The 19,599-nt window shown below is 36.4% G+C and overlaps 1 protein-coding gene across 17 annotated transcripts in view; it reads left to right on the top strand.

The window, feature by feature from the left end:
• SETD5 (SET domain containing 5) overlaps positions 1-19,599 on the top strand; it is a 73,793-nt gene that overhangs the window by 12,760 nt on the left and 41,434 nt on the right. For 11 of the 17 annotated variants that reach the window (XM_069084026.1, XM_069084014.1, XM_069084016.1 and 8 more), the window contains 3 exons: positions 484-563; positions 13,511-13,571; positions 17,490-17,676. Coding sequence is in view for 4 of the 17 variants with exons in the window: in XM_069084027.1 (XP_068940128.1) it covers positions 17,606-17,676 (71 nt within the window). In the remaining 13 variants the exon portion in view is untranslated. The other 6 variants (XM_069084018.1, XM_069084017.1, XM_069084009.1 and 3 more) reach the window with 6 other exon arrangements.

Below are 19,599 nucleotides of genomic sequence, written 5' to 3'. Positions count from 1 at the left end.
AGGAAATATTTGACCTAGGCCTTTGGGGGAAGGGGAAGACCTTTCAACAGATGGGAGGTATGGGAGGAGAGGAATCCCAGGCATCGAGGGAAGCTTTCAAAAAGACGGAGGAAAGGACAGAATTCAGTCTGAGAATGAATAGTCTGATTTAGCTGGAACATAGAAAATGAAAGAAAAAAAGTTTTTGACAGTGCTAGAAAGGTACTGCATAGACAGATTTGAGTGTTTCAGATGCCAGGATTAGTTGTTGTTTTTTGTTTTTTTGGAGGGGCATTTGGGGTTGTGACTTGTCCAAAGTCACACAGCTAGTAAGTTTTACATGTCTGGGGCCGAATTTGAACTCAGGTCCTCCTGACTCCAGGGCCAGTGCTCTACTCACCGCGCCACCTAGCTGCCCCCAAGGATTAGTTGTTTTTATTTGATAAGCAATTAACACTGAAAGTTTTTGAGCCAAGATATTCATTCCCAACCCTTCAACCCTAGATCCTGGATTTCAAGCTTGGAAGAGTAATGGTATCATCAATAAAAATAAAGAAGTGTTTCGTGAAGGGTCAAATTTGAAGGTAAGATTGAGTTCAGTTTAGTGATCTTAAAGCTACAGAAGAGAAATGAGAGGACTGAGGACAGAACCTCTGGGGTTGATTCAAAGGGGGTTCCATTTCAGTTAATTTCTAGTTATTATTTATATTTATTTGTTATTTATACATATACATATATGTGATTAATATAGCTATGATATCTAGTGTTTGTAAAAGTGCAAATTTAAGAATATTTTAAAGAAGACTTGATTCTTAAGGTCGCTTGAAACTCTGAAATTCTATTCCAGTTGCTTGTGTGGGATAGGGGGCAGATTAGTAAGCATACCTCTGTGTTCTGATTCTTCCCTCTCTGTTTATCGATGCAATCTTTGTATTCCCAGATTGATTTGTAAAATCAGAGTCTGTGTAATATACTCATCAAGTATTGGGAAAGTGCACCATTTAGGTCCACCTGAAGATTCCAACCCAAGATGTGTTCAACCTCCTCTTTCATCGAACTTGACGGAAATAACTACAAGAAACTTGGTCCATCTTTTGTCCCTAAACAACTGTATTTAGAGCTTGGCCTCTTCAGCCCCATTCCACCAGACTTCTGCTCATAGATTACCAGTATCTGTAATTAGACTCCCCTCTTTTGGCATACTTTTTTTTTTTTTGGCATACTTTTGGCATTTCAAAGACTGCTAGGAATTGAGAGTCATAAAGGGTTTTATTTGTGAAAGGAAGCAAAAAGTCCTTATCTGTCTCTAGATAAAAGTTGTAAATATAAGCTTCTTGGGTAGAAAGAAGAATTACAAACCCACCCACACCTTACTCTTCAGCAATTCATCCACTATTAAAAGACCCCCAAGGGTGATGAGTCACAAATATTTCCCTCCACCTTTCCCAAATAATTAATTGAGCCCAGAAAAATTAGGATATAGTGACACCCTAGGGGCTAACCTGCTAAATCACCCAAGAGGAAGAATTGGCTGGAATTACTTGATCCAAAGCCCTGTTTTTCTCAATGAAATAGATATAGTCTGGGAATTCAGTTTTGGTTATGAGAATTTAAGTATTTTTTCCTATTTAGGGAAAAAATAGGAAGAACACATAAATAGTGGAACTTAAGCTCCTGAAAACTAGTGCCTGGGATAATTTGCTATTGTAGTAATCATGTAACATACTCCCAGGTGTTAAAGATAAGTTAGAGTTGGGTCTCCCCTTCCCTCCCAAAAAAAAAGAAAGAAAAGAACTTAGGAAAATGAAAAAAGTCAATAATAGGACATCTCAAAGTTGCCAGATGACTTAAAATAATTATCACTTTTTACAAATGTAGTGGAAAAAACAGTAACTCCTACAATTAAATATAGTTTGCTTCCATTATTGTTATGTAATGTTTCTAACTTTCTGTGTGTAAAGGTTTTGAACATGTCCTGAATTAATGGCACAAGAAGCAAAAACTAAGGCTAGGTGGCACAGTGAATTAGAGCACTGGCCCTGGAATCGGGAGGACCTGAGTTCAAATTCAGCCTCAGACACTTAACACAAAACTAGCTGTTTGACCTTGGGCAAATCACTTAACCCCAATTGCCCTACCTTCCCCCACTCCAAAAAAAAAAAAAAGCAAACACTATTTATAAACCTCCACATAAGAGATTAAGATGAAAAGTTCCTTCTTTGAACAGCCTGCTGAAACTTTAAAAAAAGAGTTAATGACGAGGGAGTCTTTAATGATGCCATTTCAACTTGGAAAGGAGACTTTAGTGGAATCTATATGGCTCATTACATTGTTATCTGTCACTTGGATAAAGACATGAATAGAATTCTTATCACATTTACAGATGTCACAGAGCTGTGAAAGATGGATGACATTACTGGATGAAAGTCTCCACTGGCTACAACATTGGGCCTAATCTATCTAATAAGATGAAATTTATGAGAAAGTAATGTAAAGTCTTATGCTTTGGTTTCAAAAACCAACTTTGCGAGTTCAAGACAATTAGCAAGGGAAGTTAGCAACAGATTGTAAAGGGCCTTGAGTGCCAGAGAAATTTGAACTTCACTTGGGGCATAATAATGAACCACTGGAGATTTTAAAACAGGTTTCACCAGACCAGATCCATGTGTAAGAAAAATTATTCTGGTAGTGGTAATAGCAAACATTGAAAAAATTGTTAGGTTCAGCTTCTAGTCTGGAAAAATTGATGGCTGCTTGATTTGATATAGTCAGGAAAAATAACTTCATCTTAGACTGTTTAAGGAACCAGAATTATTTATGTCACTCTGCTTTTTTTGTTTGTTTGCTTTACCACTACCACCATTGAAGGCACTGAAAGTGGCGATTTGCCTTAGGGAACATTTGCACTTGCCATGAACTCATTGTATCCCTCTGAAGTTGTTCTTTTCTTTCATACCTGGATTCAGAGTTCATCTATTTCCAGGTTCCATTTTTGATACCTCTAAGTTGTTGCCCAGTTTAGTCACATGGTTTGCACAAATGTTAACACTGTCCAAATTGAATTGATGGATGTACATTAGCTTCTTACTGGAGGATCATGCTTAGGTATTTCAGTGATTAATGGTCATTCCCTTTGTTGGTTTGTGAAGGCTGACTCCTGGACCTGGATGTTATTATTGATATAGTAGACTAAAAGGAATCTTTGAGTTCATCAGTTATATCTGAGGGATAATTTAGTTCAAGAATTTATTTAGTGCCTACTTTGTGCCACACACTTTAATAAGCACAGGGCACAACAAGCCATGGTCTGGGGGCCACCACCTGCCATTCTTAGCTTGTGGGCCATACAAAAACGGGCAGCAGCTGGATTTGGTCTACAGGTAGTAGTTTGCCAACCCAACTTATACAAAGAACAGGTACTGCAATCAAGGAGCCTATATATTCTATTGGGGGCAAACAGCATGACTACATGAATAAGTATATCTACAAAGCAATTACAAGGTTTGGGCGGCTAGTTTGTAGATCAGTTTGTTAACAGTAAAAGTCTTTCCAGAGAAAACAGTGGAAGATAAAGAAAGGGATATCAAATGGAACTACCATGATGGAAATTAAGGTCAGTTAGTCAAGGTGGGTGGTGAATGGGATTGTATAGAACTATATGAGGCTAGACAAAGAGGGATTCAAATTCACAATGTCCTTTATATATAGGAATATTCAGATACAGTAGGATTCCACATAATGTATTCTCTGGACAGAAGAACACAGTTGCAAAATGAACTACAATCCAAAGGTCATAGTACATGACTGTTTCTGATATGTTTTTTAACATCATCTTCATTTCTAAATATATCCCTTCCCCACACACCCAGAGAGCTTATTCCCTATAATGGGGGTGGGGAACAATTTAGCAAACATTAATTGTGTCTTAACAATATATGTTATGCTATTCCATAACCACAGTCCCTCACCTCGGCATAGAAGGGAGAAGGAAGTGTTTTCTTATCTCTTCAGGGACAAGCTTAGTTTTAATTACACTGAGTTAGGGGTGGGGTTAAGCTTTACATTGTTTTAGTCTTCGTAACATACAGGGTTTGGGGGGAGTTGTTGGGGATTTTTTTTTTGGTAATGCTTCACTTTACATAAGTTCATAAAAGTTCCCATATTTCTCTGAATTAGTTTTCATCTTTGCTTTTGACTCAGTGATAATCTATTGCATTTACATACCACAGTTTATTTAGCCATTACCCAATTGAGGGGTACCTGCTTTGTTTCAGTTATTTTAACACCAGAAGGACCAGATGCATCAATTGACTAAAAAAAATTTTACTATTCACTATAATTTCTCCTGTGTAAATGCAGTTTAAATACAAACAATTACAAGCAAATATTGTACTTAACATCCTATTTTTATTTTCTTTGCATTATGAACTTTCAAAAATGCACCATGTCAACTGACCCAAATTTGTCCTTCAAAATATTTTGAAATTCTGGTTCTTCTAGTGTAAAATGCCAGTTTCCATACTTTGATCATTTTTATTCTTTAAGTTTCTAAGTTGGTCATAACATTCAGAATGTGGGCCTGAAATCACAGTGTTCTAGAACTGACCAATAAAAAATAAAATGAAAGTACCACCTTAGTTTTTTGCCCTGTGTCATTCACTCAAAATGGTGTTAAGCTTTTATTTTAACAATAGGACTGGAGTTTTAAGAATACATCAAAGGAACAATCTTCCACATTGAATTTTTTCTTCATTTATAAGGCAAAGAAAATATAATAGGATGAAAATTTTTATTTGAGTCAAATATGATATCTGCATCTTATTATTTGTATTTAAAAGTACATTTACACAGAAAGGAGAAGTTATAATAAATTACAAATTGCATTAGTGGGGCAGCTAGGTAACAAGGTGGATAGAACATTGGCCCTTGGAGTCAAGAAGATGGGAGTTCAAATTCAACCTCAGACACTGTGCCAACCCTAGGCAAGTCACTTAACCCCAATTACCTCACCCCCAAAATTGCTTTAATTAAATCACCTGGTCCCCTTAGTGTTAAAAGGAGTTATGTAGTGGAATGATTATATTTTTATAAAAATTAAAAAGCTTTGTGCTTTTTGTTCATTTATTCATTACCTATAAAATAAACAATTTGATCTACATATTGATGTTTATATATTATAATGAAAAGAATAATAAAGTAGGAGTCAGAAAACCTGGGTTCTAACTCTCACTTTTACTATGAACTAATTATGTACGACCTTAGGGCAAGTCACTTTACATGTCTTAACCTCAGTTTCCTCATGGTGATGGATATGGGATTGTGGATAATCTATAAGAATTAAAGATGGAAAAATTTTGTCCAGGCTGAAACATTAATTATATCTGAAGTCATGGACATTAAGGCACAATATGAAGCTATTCACACAATTTTGTTGACATTTTACATGTGCTAATATATCATTGTAGTACTAGGAAGGATTTACTTAATACAGGTCTCTATTCGGGAGAATATATAAGGTTTCTTGGCAGTTAAGTTTCTATTTACTTTTTAAAACTTTGCAGAGAAGATTTTTCAGTAAAATTTTCAGTATTAAATAGTACTTATTTCCTTCTTAGTTTCCGGATATTTCCCCCTATTACTGAGTCCCTATACTACAATCAAAGTCTTTTGAGACCTCGCTAGAGAGGAAAGCAGTTGATCACCATGAAGGAGAAATTAGTTAAGGCATTACCTTGTAGTTGTCGTTTGTAATATTTCTGTTTGATCTGCAGTTATATTCAGAATAAAGGAAAATAATTTATGAGTTAAATTAGTTTCCAAAGATTTTATGGAGGAAGTAAGTCTTGATTTAGCCTGGTAGAAAGTGGGATTAGGATTGGTCAGAGATAAGGATAGAAGGAACAAAGACCAGGAAGAGAGAAGCAGTGAGACATATAGTTTAGTTAATGAGAGAACTGTGATATCAAGAAGTTTGGATTTATCTGGTATTCTTTACGGCTACTAGAGTCTGGAAGAATTCCAGAGTTCAAATGCAGCCTCAGACACTTGTTAGCTATGTGACACTGGGCAAGTCATTTAGTCTTTGTCTCAGTTTCCTCATCTGAAAATGAGCTAGAGAAGGAAATGACAAACCTCTGCAGTATCTTTGCCAAGAAAACCCAAAAAAGGGTCATGAAGAGTCAGACACTACTGAAAAATGACTAAGAAGTCTTTAGGGCTATGTAGGCTTCAATCTGGAAGCAGAATGCAAAATGGAAAAACTGGAAAAGGGGAGAGTTAGGAACTTGGAATAGTAATGGAAGGTTATAGATTTAGAATGGGAAAGGGCCTTCCTGTGTTTGTAGAAAAAATGGAGGGGGAATAATATAAGAGATAGATCGAAGGAAGAATTGACAGAAATTGTCTTTGATTTTACATATTTACGTGTAAGTTCTTGATTGCCTAGGTGTTTCCTCAGTGTCCATGAAGTAAAAAACAAAATATCTGATAGTAAATGCACAAATTTAGTCTATGCTGGTTGGTTTGTCAGAGCAGTGAGTATGACAATTAACTCAATGATTCCATCCTTATCCCTCCATTAACAATACCCCTGCACACAGGATAGGAACATGTGCATATGCAAAACTGAATTGAAAATTTGAATTGGGACATAGTACAGACAAATGTTTTATGGATTTTGGTTTAATGAAGATTTCTTTGTCCTCAAGTAACTGAAGGTAAGATATATTCAATTCCTTCAAGGCAGAACTGCTAGGACAGTACTTACAGAACATGACTGGAATTGAAATTCTAAGTTTTTCAGATAATTTACCTACAGTTTTCATCTAGAATCTTTCAGCAGCCAACTTAGATTATAGGTAGATAACATAATTTGTTTTATGGTGTGTTTTTCTTCCACTTCAGAAAGAGAAAATTTAGGATTTGGTGTGTATTAGCTTCATTAAGGGAATGTATTAAAAGAAAAACAATTCTCCTGGGACAGCTGGGGAAAAGGCTTTGCTTGTAGAATGTTACTTTTGTCTGCTTTATTTTGCAGACTCCAGGCTGCAGAGATTAAAAAAGCTGTTGTATCCAGCTAGTCTGTAAGATTATATTTCCCCCAATAACAAGAGAATCAGTAGTCTTGAAAAGACAATACAGGAATCATTAGAAATTATAAAGTGTAACGAATATTTTAGAATTATTTTAAAGTTGAATATTGGGAGAGGCCTTTTAAGTGTTGCAGTGCTGTGCCTGAGGGATTCTAGAAATAGAAGACATAGTAGACTCACTTGTCAACCTAAAGACAAGTTAGCTTTCTTTCTCAAAAGTGTTGAAGCATTAATTGGTCAGTGTGTCACTTTGGTAAATTTTTAATTCCACCACTCCTTCAGTGAGATCCTTGGTCTGCCAGGTGAGGTGGAATCTCTATATAAGAGAGTCAGGTTATTGATTTGTATTCTTTAGTATCTATATTATAAGCTATCTCTTGTGAATGTATTTATTTATAGACACATTTTGTTATATACAAACTTCCTTAAAAATAAAACTACATAAAAGTAGGAGGGAAATTCCCTTTAATTTGGCAAGAATTAATCTTTCCTGTCTTGTTTCTTACTCTTTAACACAGCACTGTAAATTTTGGTGGTATTGTTCAATAGAAACTTGTTGACTAAATGAAGCAAAAAAAAATCGAGAAAGACGTTTAGTAAAAGCGTTTAGCAGTTGGGGTTCGGGAGGGAGTTGGAACCTTAAACAATGAAGTTTGGCTCAGAGCTATAGCTGTTAAAAAATAAAGGAGTGTGTTTGAAATTCTAGTGGTTTCTTGTCAGATTTGAAGATTTTCTCTGTTAAATCCCTCAGAACTCACTTCCCTGGGACAAAGTGACAGGAAGAAAATGAGTTTGTGGGCAACTGAAAGTGGGAGGGCACTAGGGGTTTTGTTACATGTGCAGTTGCATAGGATGATCAGGAGGAGGTTACCTCATATACTGGGCTTTATTTGAGTTGGAAGGTCAGAAGCTAAGGTGAAATGATTGTCTTGGTAGGATTAATGTAATTTAAAATAAATAAATAAAAATATAAATTCCTCAAGGTTGTGACCTAAATGTAATTATTAACCAAAATTACTCATTTCCAAATATTTAGGGTTCAGGGATAATGAATGGTTTGTCTTAGCAACCAACATAATTGTTTTTCAAAGGATTTTAAATAAAATGTTTTTTTTCCCTTCCTGTCAACATTATTTAGGGATTTTTCTAATGCACTTTGTAAATTATCTATGACTTTTTTTCTTATTCATTACATGTGTGTTTTGCCATTTTGGTCTGCTTCTGATAAAAACCTTTCTTGTGAAAGGTGATAGTAACTAAGCTAAAATTAGACTTTTTTTTTTAAAGCTGAAATTATTCCAGCTATTCCTGGACAGTTTAGAAGCTTTTTAACTTCATTTTACTAAGCTTATTGTGCCAAATTTTGGTAGATACTGGAAAGTGAGATGCAATCAAGGCTATAGAGAGAGATAAGTTTGTGGAGATAGAGAGAAATAAGTTAGGGAAAGGGGTGTGAGTAAAGCTTCTGAACTGTGGCTCCAAGTTACTTAAATTGGGGGGGGGGGGCAATTGGAGTTAAGTGACTTGCCCAGGGTCACATGGCTAGTTTTTGTGTAAAAGTATCTGAGGCTGGATTTGAACTCAGGTCCTCCTGACTCCAGGGCCAGTGCTCTATTCAGTGTGCCACCTAGCTGCCTCTTAAGTCACTTAAATTTACTCTGTTCTTTCCACCCAGCCCATTTTAACAGTAGAAGGACCAGATAATTGACACAAAAATTTTATTATGATTTTATTTAAAAATAAAATTTTTCATTCTATTTTTTTCTTTGCTTTATGAATAAAAAATAAAACACTGCATGTCACAGCTTGATACTTCAAGATATAGTATTCTGGTTCTTTTATTGTTTAATCTATCTTTTTCCCACTACTGAGAACTGGGCTCTGAGTGGTGAGCTTTCATGTTATCTTATATCCCCCCATGCTATTTCTCAGTCATCACCAAACCATGACACTTTGAAGGTACCTTCTACCCCCTTCTGACTCTTGCTTCTATGTATGTGTTTTCTTTCCCTGTTAGAACATCATCTTCTTGAGATCTTTCTTGTTTATGTTTGTCTCTGGTGTTTTGCACAATGCCTAACACATTTCATTTTATTGATTTCACTTCTACCTATACTTACTTTTCCTTTCTACTTTAGATCCATTCTGACTCACCTCATCTAAACTTTCCCTGGTTTTAGGTAATATTTGTCTTTCCTTGTTCTCCTTGAAAGTCTCTCTCATTTTCTATAATCTAACTTCCCTATTCTATTACCCTTAATTTCTTTTTTTTTTTAAATTACCATATGTTCCTAAAGTAAACTATTATCTAACACCTTGTTTCCATTCTTCCTTTATTTCTTGTTCTTCCCTTGTCCTTGTCCCCATTTTGTCCCTTCTTTCTACCTGTTTTCACTATCACCTCAAAGACTACTATAAAATTTAGAGTCAGGAAGAAAGGTATAAAAAACTGTGCTTATAGTCATTTGGTAGGTCCTTGCTTAAAGGGCCAAGAGCCATCTAAATCCTACTTATAGTAATACTAATCTTCCTACTCTAGCAAAAATATGGCACTATTCCAAGAAAACTGTTTGAGCATAGCTTATACCTTCTGGGAGCTTCCCATCTTAGAATCAGATAAATAAAGTATTTACATGAGACAGAATTGGACTTTCCAGCTCAGTCTGATTCCTAAAAGTAGGAGACCAGAACAATTAGAAGCACCAACTGTGTGCAAAGCACAGGCCTAGTTGAGTAGCAAGAGAGAGTTTAAAACAAAGAATCCCTTTCCTCATAGAATTTTCTAGGGAATAAGAAAAGCCAGAGATTCATTCAAAAAATATTTATGAGGTGCCTACTGTGTTCTGGGCAGTGTCCTAAGGGGAGACACAGAGATAAAATTGAAATGTCCAGCTCTGCCATCAAGCTTATTTTTTTATTGGGGGTAAACAACCTGTGAATGGAAAAACAAAATAAAAATGCCAGGTGTCCCAAGTAATTCCTGGGTGGAGGAACCCTAGCAAATGGGAATTGGGGAGAACTATTAGATAGCTTTCCTGTAAAAGATGGCACTTGATCCAGATTTTGAGAAGTAGGGATTCTGTAAGATTACTGTAATGCACAATAGTATTATAAATGAACTAGAGAAATATAAAACAATGCTGTCAAGTTTCTTGGCCGTTGTGGCTAAAGTTAAATGCTTCGTGGAACAGAGGTTTGCCTTTGAGTTAGTCATTAAAGGCTAGGTAAAAATTCAGCAAGTTACAATTTCAGGGATAGGGAATTTCCGGCATGGAGATAAGAAACTAATGCTTATTCCAGAGCCAGAGTAAGTAATACAGTTTAGCTAGAGTATAAAGTACATCTATAGAATAGAAAAGCAGGTTTTTTACAAATTGTGAAAAACCCTAAATGACAGGCAACATCAGAAAATGTGCATTTAAAAATAGAGATGAGTGTGTAGTACTAGCAGTATGTGTACTTATCTTCATACATTTAATACATTTTTAAAACATCTGATTCAGGAATCATGAGAGCAGAGTAATCACAAATATTTTTGTGTAGTGTTTTCCTCACCCTGTAAGCTCATTATGCTTTACATAGTCAATCAAAAGGGGAGGGGGGAGAATTAAATTTTTATTTAATTTAAATAAGTATTAAATATGAGTGCTTTGCTAAAATATATTCAGTCTAAATGAATAGTAAAATCTTCATTAGCACAAGTTGCTCTGGAAGTTCTGGTTAAATGAGTTAACCAGAATCCCTTTTTTGTTTCCAACCTCACTCTGCAAACCTTTCTGAAATGCACCCTTTTCCTCTCTGTATTAAGAGAACTGTAATTATCTTAATTAATTTTTTTAAGTTCTGTGGCTTTCCAGTTTGTCATTTTCCAAATCAGGTCTCACTGTTCAGTTTTTAAATATAAAGGCATGGAGCCTGGGCTAAATGTATATTTATCTCCAAGATGAATGAATATGAGTGAGATTATTTATTTTGACTTTGAGATGTTAGAGCGCAACCATGCATTTCAGAGGATCCCATAGTACAAAAAACAAAGGCAACCACTTCCTCTCTCCACTCTTTTTACTAGGAGTGAGAAAAGTAAGTGAAAGTTAGAGCAAATACTTCACACAGTTCCTTCTCTGTTTTCATAAAATTAAAAATATTCTGTCTACACTGGTTACTTTTTTCTTATTTTAAAAGAGAATAAATCAGAATCTCTAAAATTCCCAGATTAAGATTTTTTTCCTGAGAGTTTCAGAAATATGTGCCTAGTTGGATGATATTTTGGGATAGATGGAATTAAAAGGGAGGGTATAAAGGTGACCCAGAGCTGTCGTGGGACCTGATGTCTCTGTCTGAATGCATGTGCACAGCTATGCCCGCTACTATGTATTTTGCTATTTCTTAAAGGAGAATGGAGTTGATAGGTATTTGGAGCTATGGGGGCATATGTATCACATTTTTGAAGTGGTTTATGGAGAGAATTGATCAGAGATAGCTCCTTGGCTGAGTTGCTGTCTGCATAGGCTGTTAACAATTGTTTCTCTGGCAGCAGATCTTGTTCATCAGGATTGCATCATCTCTGGGAGAATGGCCAAGGTCCGCAGCCCCGGTTCAAAGACAGTATGAAGCAGATGAGGCCTGTTCTTTTTCTGAAGCGGCTCTCCTCTTCCTGCCAGTCCTCTTCACAGCATTACTGAAGCACAGTTGTTCTGAATTTCTTTCATTGGATTGGCTCTTCACTGGACTCTGTCTCCCAGCTGCTTCCGGCTCACCTGGCTGATGCAATTTCTTTCTCTGAAATCTCTGTTGGAATTGCTCTTATAACACTTTTTGTTTGTTTTCTCTGGGAGTGGCCAGAAAGATCATGAGTTTTGTACATTCAGTAAGTCATGTCAGAATGACAGTGGCAGAGGCCACTAAGAGCCAATAAGGAAGAATCCTTTTGTAAAGGACAGGGGCAGCTGTCAGCATTTTCTGGCCTGTCCTTTATACCTGCCTTCCCCAGTATGATGACTCCTCAAGAGCATTCAGTCCTAAGAGATGTACTGATTCTACAGCTGGATCAGACAACTGCCTGTGGCTCCATGTGGATTCTGATGGATTCTTCTGGGAATAGTGATGCTGATAAGAAGTTCAGATTCTGCTGCAGTCATGTTACCCTTACTATATACACATACACTCCCTTTCTCTCTGCTTTTCTCTGCCCTTTATTCTTTTATTGCTTATCACACATAAAGGATACTGTTCCTTCTGGTAATTTTCATTTTTCTGCTGCAGTACATTACTTCTCTTGCACCTACTCTATAACCATAAAAATAAATGGTTTAGCCTTTGTATTTTGAGATTTTGATACCCTTCAGATTGAACTGTTAATACGTTCCCCCCCCCCTTTTTTTTTTTTGCTTCTTATTTTATTTTATTTTTTGGCAGTTCTGAGGATTACTTATGCTTTTCATCTTCTCATACTTTTTATCCTCCTGGGAGTAGTTATTATTAAGGTATAGTGCGTCTGCCTAATTTTAAGATTAGGAAATTTACAAATAGAAATAAAATAATATTTCATCTGTAATGCATGATAATCCTGGTGAAGACTTCTTTAATATGCTGTATTGGAGCTCAGGTATTACTGTGATGATTTTGACTATCGTTAAATTTGGCAGATTATTTGGGAAACACTATTCTTTAGAGGGCTTTGGTTTATGGGAAAGTGAGTCCATTTTGATTCTGAAAGGAAGGATCAACTATTTTCTCTAAAAGCCCTAGTCACCTGCTTTTCTTTCTTTCATTCTTTTTCTTTTTTTCTTTTTTTTTCTTTTGGTAGATGCCTTATTTTGACCCTGATTCCAGTACCAAGACAGCAACAAACTCATCATAAGTTTCAAGGGACTTCTCCATGACAGGGGTCTGCCTTCTGTCACTCTCCCTTCTGCAGTTAGGCAAGATAAAATATGGTAGAGGGAGATGGGGTGGGCAGATGTGCTGATAGTAGTTGCTATGTCCTTTTTGTTAATTCTCAGTGACTTGATCATAGAAGAACAGCTGGGTTTCGGAAAAGGGTAACTTCCATAGGATGTGATAAATAAAAGGAAGGATAACCTGGGAAATATGGATGAAACTAAGGATTCAAACTTTAAAGAACATGTTATTGTACAAAGCCCATGACAGGGTACAGTAGTCAGTCTTCTCTTAGTTAAAATAAGACCATTTCCTTCTCTTTTTCTTACTGTGTGCCAGGCTTTGTTAGGGTTGTCACAGTGAAAAGTTCAAAAGATATCTGTAGCACTGAATTGGGCATGAGGACAGGTCACTAGTGGGTCTGGAATGTAGGGCCAGGAGGAGTTAAGCAAAATTCTATAAAAGATATTATTTCTTGGAAAGAACTGTCTTGGTTCAGTATTATGTCCACCAGTGGCATTCCTTTCAATACTAATTATTTGTCTGTCAACTTTTTCCAGATCTTCAGAGGACACTGGCAAAGAGATTATTGGAACTTCACATCTGCTGGTCAATATAAAGGTGACTGAGCCAAATAAAATCCCTTGGCTGGTTTTCCTTTTTTCCCGTCCTTTAAATTGACATATTGCTACTTAGCAGATGCCTTTTCAGTGACCTCAGTGAAATCTCCTGTGTAACTGTTAGGGAGAGTATATTATATATAGCTGTTCCTGTCCTCTCCAAAGCATCTCTAAAATGTTTGAAATATGGTTTCTAGAAATTGAGGCTGATATTCCATACTTCGAATCTCTCATTTACTTACAAAACTCAAATAATTATTATGCTTGATTTTGAAAATAAAGATGGGTTATTAATGACCTAAAAGTTTGTTATCTGTGTTAACTTTTTATAGAGCACAAGTATCCCTTTCTATGTGGGTCATTCCCTGATTCCCTCATTTGCTCGTGCTTCTCCCAACCTGAAAAAATTACACTTACTTAGTATGTGTTTTGTGTTTATTTTATATTGCACATGTTTCTCCTATAGAACATAAGCCCCTAAGTGAAAAGAACTGTTTGGTTTTTTTGTCTTTTTTTCCCACAACACCTAGCATAGTACCCTTTATTATGTAGGCACTTAAATCCTTGTTGGTTGATTGATTGATTGAGGACAAGATCAGGGAACACACAAATTTCTCAACTGCAAAGAAGTACAGGACTTGAGTTTAGACATCCCAGTCCCTCATCTTACTCACAGTGGGAGACTATAATTTAGAATGAGAATGGCCCAGCTAATAAGTTCTGGTTCACTTGTTTTGGTAATATGAGTCATATGATCTGGGACAATTTTATAAAGGGAAAGCTGGAAACCTGCTTCTCAGTGCTTCAAAATGAGATAGAATCTCCTATGGAAATCAACAGAGAGAGATTTGAGTATTAGCTGAATTTCCATTAAATACTTAAAATTAAGAACAGTTGGCTGTTCTTACTAAATTCTCATCCTTTTTCTTCTGTTAAGCCAGTAGGGTTTGGAGATGGTTCAAAACACTGCTTTACTGAGTGAAGTTATAGCATGAAACAATTATTCATAGAAATTTTTTGCTAGTTCCTCATTTGTTTTACCTGACAGTCTTTATACTGACTCTAACCCTTCCCTTAATCTTCTAGTTTGACTGTTAATAAGCCAATCTTCAGAAAATTTCTCCCCCAAAGAAAAATATCAAGCAGCAGTTCAGGTTTACCAAGCTGTATTTGACCAAGAACCCTAGATTGCTCTTTTGACATGTAGGAGCATAGTTGAGTGAAAGAAAAGATATTTAGTGACTCTGAGAGTTCTTCTTTCACTGTAAATTACTCTTACATTTGCTGTGCTGACCAAGGGTGGTATGGTTATGACCACCCTTTCCTCTGTTTGTGTTATCTGTCACTGACTGAATTAATATGACTCAGAATTTTAAAGTAGAATAGAAATCAACCCTCTCCAGCTATTCCCCTGTGTTATTGGAGAATGCCTGCCCTGTCTGTTGTGGGAAATATTTGGTGGGGGTGGAGAGGTAAAAACTGTTTGAGGGTCAGTTTGGAAATGATTATAGGAAAAGGGAGATAATTGGGTTAGACAAATAAACCCATCAATAAAAGCCCATCAATTGGTTCTTTCCTATTCACGAACTGTGAGGAAGAAGAGGCATATTTTAAGTGAGATACCATTTTTATAGGTTACAGAGCCCTTACCTTAAAACAGACTGATGAGGTACATAATATAAATGTCCCCACTTTACAAATGAGGAAACAGACTCGGTTAGTAAGTGATGAAGTCGGTGGAAGTCTTTTGCTTCCCAGTATGAAGGTCTTTGCAGTCTGCTTCTTTGATCTCTAACCCTTCAGCCCTCTCTTTGCCTGAATGCCTCAACTTCCTGCTTCTGAGTAGAACATAAGCAGAGCTAGTGGCATAGTCCAAACTAATAACCCAGATTGTCAGAAATCCAAGGAAATCAAGTGGAATGTTTTTTATTCCTAACTGGATGATACATCTATTTTGTGGCCTGTGCCTGGGGGAGCTTCTTGATTATAGTAACTTTGGGATTCTGAAATAATAATCAAAAGTAGCAATACCTTTCCCCATTTTCTTAATATAGAAATTATTAAAGTATTTGTAAAGATCCAAGATTACATTGGTATGAGTACCCCTTCCACTAAGAGCACAGTCCTGCCATTCCATAAAAGACAAATTTATGAGCAGTTGTGCCTCCCTTTCTTCCCCTCCTGCAAAACCATGACCTTGGGACCAACTTTTTGATGGTGAACAAGTCTTAACTAGATTGACACACTTAGCTCAGAAAAAAGACGTTGCATTAATGGGCCAGCAGTTGAAGCCTTTTTTGGTTGGTAGGACTTGCCAAAGCTTGTTATACTGGCATTCCTTTTGAGAATCCTGACTTCCCTTCATTCCAGGATGAGGCATTCTCAGACTGGGAGTTTAGTAGAGGTCATGAAGATATTTTGAAGCCTGTGAAATTTTTAATATTTTAAGAAAATTTGTTGTGTCTTGATATAAAGACATACTTTCTTACTCCATTCATCCTAAACTGGTCTTGTTTAGTGTGGTGTTTTAAGTTTTGAGAATTTAAATTGTCAGCCATTCTAAATATTAGATTTCAATTACCTTTTTTTATCTACTAAGTTGATTTAATAGTTATAGTTGACCTCTTGATTTGTCATCTTCTGGTCAGTGGCCATTTGGCATTTCCGTGGGCTGTACCATAAACAAGAATTCTAAAATTTCATAACTGAAAGGGACCTTTATAAGAGAATGTCTTTTCCATTTCCTTCATTTTTTTCTAATGAAAAAACGTAAGGCCTAAAGAGGCCTAAATTACTTAAACCACAAAATAAATTAATGGTGAGGCTGAGACTAAAACTCAGATCTCTTGACTTCCACTCCAGGCATCTTTCTCATAATGTAACATTGCATGCATACAACATCTTTGCATGGATTCCTTTTCTTTACATCTTTTTGTCTTCTTGTGAACCTTTGATCTTATTCACCTTGAACTTATTGCCATGCAAAGTACTTACTATATTCTGAGAAACTTGTGTTTTTATACCTAATCAGTACTTTTCATAGTCACTATCAAGTACATTTCATTCCCCTTTTTACTTAATCTTTTAATCTCCTTTTGGTTCATGGTTCATATCACTGCCCTCCCTTTTACTTCAGCAGTTTAATAGATCTGTTCCTTCATGTTGCTGGATTCCAGTAGTTTATGGGAATCAATACATCTCAGGTGTCTTCCATTTCTCCTTTGTCTTAATGTGTATCGAATGCTTTTTTCCTTTTGAACTCATTATTTTTCTTTATCATAAAAGTGCCATTTTGTGATCTATGTGTTTTTTATTCAAATCTGGCAATATTGGCTGACCAAAAGACAGTTGAGTCTATTAATCCTTTGCCCTTTCAGAGAATCATTAAAGTAGAATTGTGAGAATATGGAAGTGTGTGAAAAACAAAATAATAAGAAACAACAGCTGTTCCCAATCAGATTCAAACGACAAACAGATTGGTGTATGTTAATTAACACTGACATAGGAAAAATGACATTATTGGTTGCTAGGAAAGTTGGATTTAATTGTTGCCAAGAGATGAAAAGTTGAATGAAAACAATACAATAAACCATTGGAGAGTTTAGAGAAGTTGTTAAATTTCTTATAGCAATCACAAAAGGCTTGTAAGTTAGACCCTGAGGGCTAGTGGCTAGTTATAGTGGCTGGAAAGTGACTAGAAAATCAACTTGGGAACAAGCTCAACAGTTGACTAGGCCCCTCCTGTGTTAAAAAGTCTTTAAGAAGAAAAGAAAGGGTTAGGTGCCCACTTGAAACATTTGAAATCTCTTAATTTTAAAAAGAGGGAAGAACAGGAAGAGTAGACCACAGTTGGTTTTTTCAAAATTATGCTACTTAAAAAAAAGAAATATTCATGAAATTGCCCTGCCTTCTGTCCCAGGATTCCTCATGTCCCTGACATGTTGCTTGAGGCTCTGCGGCTCACCCCCGCTCTCAGAGTGGCCAGTCTCCATTAATTGGACCCGGTGATTTCTATCTACTGCTGTGTTGGACGTCATGAGCATTGCAGTTCCTCTGGGAGTCACCACACCAGATACATCGTACTCAGATATGGCTGCTGGTTCAGAGTAAGTGCCACTTCCCCATTTTTTAGAAATTAGGAGGGTACCTGAAAAGCTTAGGTTTTTAGGAGGATCTAACTGAAGCCTAGGATTTTCTAAAGTAAATCTACTTCATTGGAATTGTGATTGTCAAAATAGGGGCAGAAGAGAAAGGCAATTAGGAGAGAGAGAAAATAAGCCTTTTCTCCTGACCTAGGAGTGATGGCTAGATAAATAACAGGACCAAATTTGCAAAAGAATGTTTACATTCTGATTTCTTTTTGGCATAGATTGGAATAAAGCAGATACGCCACCCTGCCTTTCAGAGTTACTGGTTATTTAATTCTATTCTGTTTGGGGGGGTAGACTACTTTCCTTTTTCTGATTTATCTTGGAAACTTCAAACCTGTGTACTTCCCACCATCTTAGGGTAAAGGGACTGACCCATTTGAGACTATGGCAGGTTACTTGCAACTTCTGACATCTGGGAAAGAAAACAGGACAGCCATATCATCTTTTGTTCTTTATAATCATCTGGAAAGAGGACCTTCAAAATCAGTGGTACCAAACTTTTTTTCAGCTATGAGCCACTTTAGGAATTCACAGAGTTTGTCGAAAACCAAAAGCCCAGTCCCTAAAATAGACTGTCAGTCCATGAAGAATTTAATTGCCAAATGAATATGAAGGTAGGCCTTCATTACACGACTTTCTATGTTATAAATCCACCCACCTTTCCTTTTATAACCTTCTTTTGCCCCTCCCCTGCTTCTTGAGTTACTCTGGTTTCTCCTATATTCATAGATTTCCCCACTTTTCTTTTTTCTCTGTCCTTAATCCAGTCATACTTACTTTTGAAAGGAAGAGGAAAATTCTCTTCATTTCTAGACAAAGTAGCACTCTGTGACTATACCAGTTTTTGACAGTCCAGTGGATAGGACTGAAGGATTCCTTCATCCTTAGATGAAGATGATTCCTTCATCCTTCGACATCTAGGTCTATTCAGAGCAGTACTAGAATTAGATTATGGGCAGGGGCAACACTAGTGGTTTGGAGTCAAATTTTAGACTCTGTCCAATAGCTACTTCTCTTTCCAATCCTTCCTGGTCTTTCCCCTTTACTGTAACTCCCTGAGTAGCTAATAGTAGTTTTCTTTGTTAAAGCTAAGGATATTTCATACATAATTACTTAAACTTCTCCATACCCTTTGGTTCAGCCAATCAACATAACAAATTCCATTGGTGGGGTACAGCTCCCTAGAGCTAAGTTTACCTTGACTTGAAAGAAATTGATTTGGGGGCTACTTCTGTATCTAAGGAATGGAATTAGGTTGGGGGGGGGTAGATTCCTCTCTAAAGTCTCATTTTCAATCTAGTCAGCAGGATTTATTTATTTATTCCTTTTGCCAAGGTTTTCAGTTTCAGGAGGTTTTTTCCCCTTACCCCTGTGATAATCTGGGATGGAATTTTAAAACCCCTTTTTATACTTGGCCCACTAACTACATGGTAAGCAGCACCAATGAAAAAGTGTATGATCTGTGTATTTGCCTAGCAAATAATTAACCTCTGACCCCCTACAGTTTAAATCTAAGATCTATAACTGAGATCATTAGCTTTTGTGAGGAACTTCAACAAAGAATGTTAAACCCATGCTATTTGGCTTTATAAAAGCCAGGGGAATAAGGGGACATTTAAGTCTATTTTAGTTCACCACTGCCATTATTTCTGTGGTATCACAAATACATGGAATCAGTTGCAGGCCACAAAATACTACTAGTTTACTTCTGAGGTGAAACCTTGCCTTTTAAGTTTTTTGGGTATTTTTTTAAGTTGGTTCAGCAAAACATCTTGGGAGCCTAGTCCATGCCCTTTGTTAACATATTACTACATCTGATGGTCATAAACAACAGTGCTTACTAATGTTTATCTCTTTGAGGCTCTCATTCTAATTCAG

The sequence above is a fragment of the Petaurus breviceps genome, unplaced genomic scaffold (assembly GCF_028583685.1).
Source record: "Petaurus breviceps papuanus isolate PSGF00001 unplaced genomic scaffold, PetGlider_PUasm1.0 174, whole genome shotgun sequence".
Taxonomy (NCBI): Eukaryota; Metazoa; Chordata; class Mammalia; order Diprotodontia; family Petauridae; genus Petaurus; species Petaurus breviceps.
Note: the sequence above shows the minus strand (reverse complement) of the source record. Positions and strands in the feature narration are given on the sequence as shown.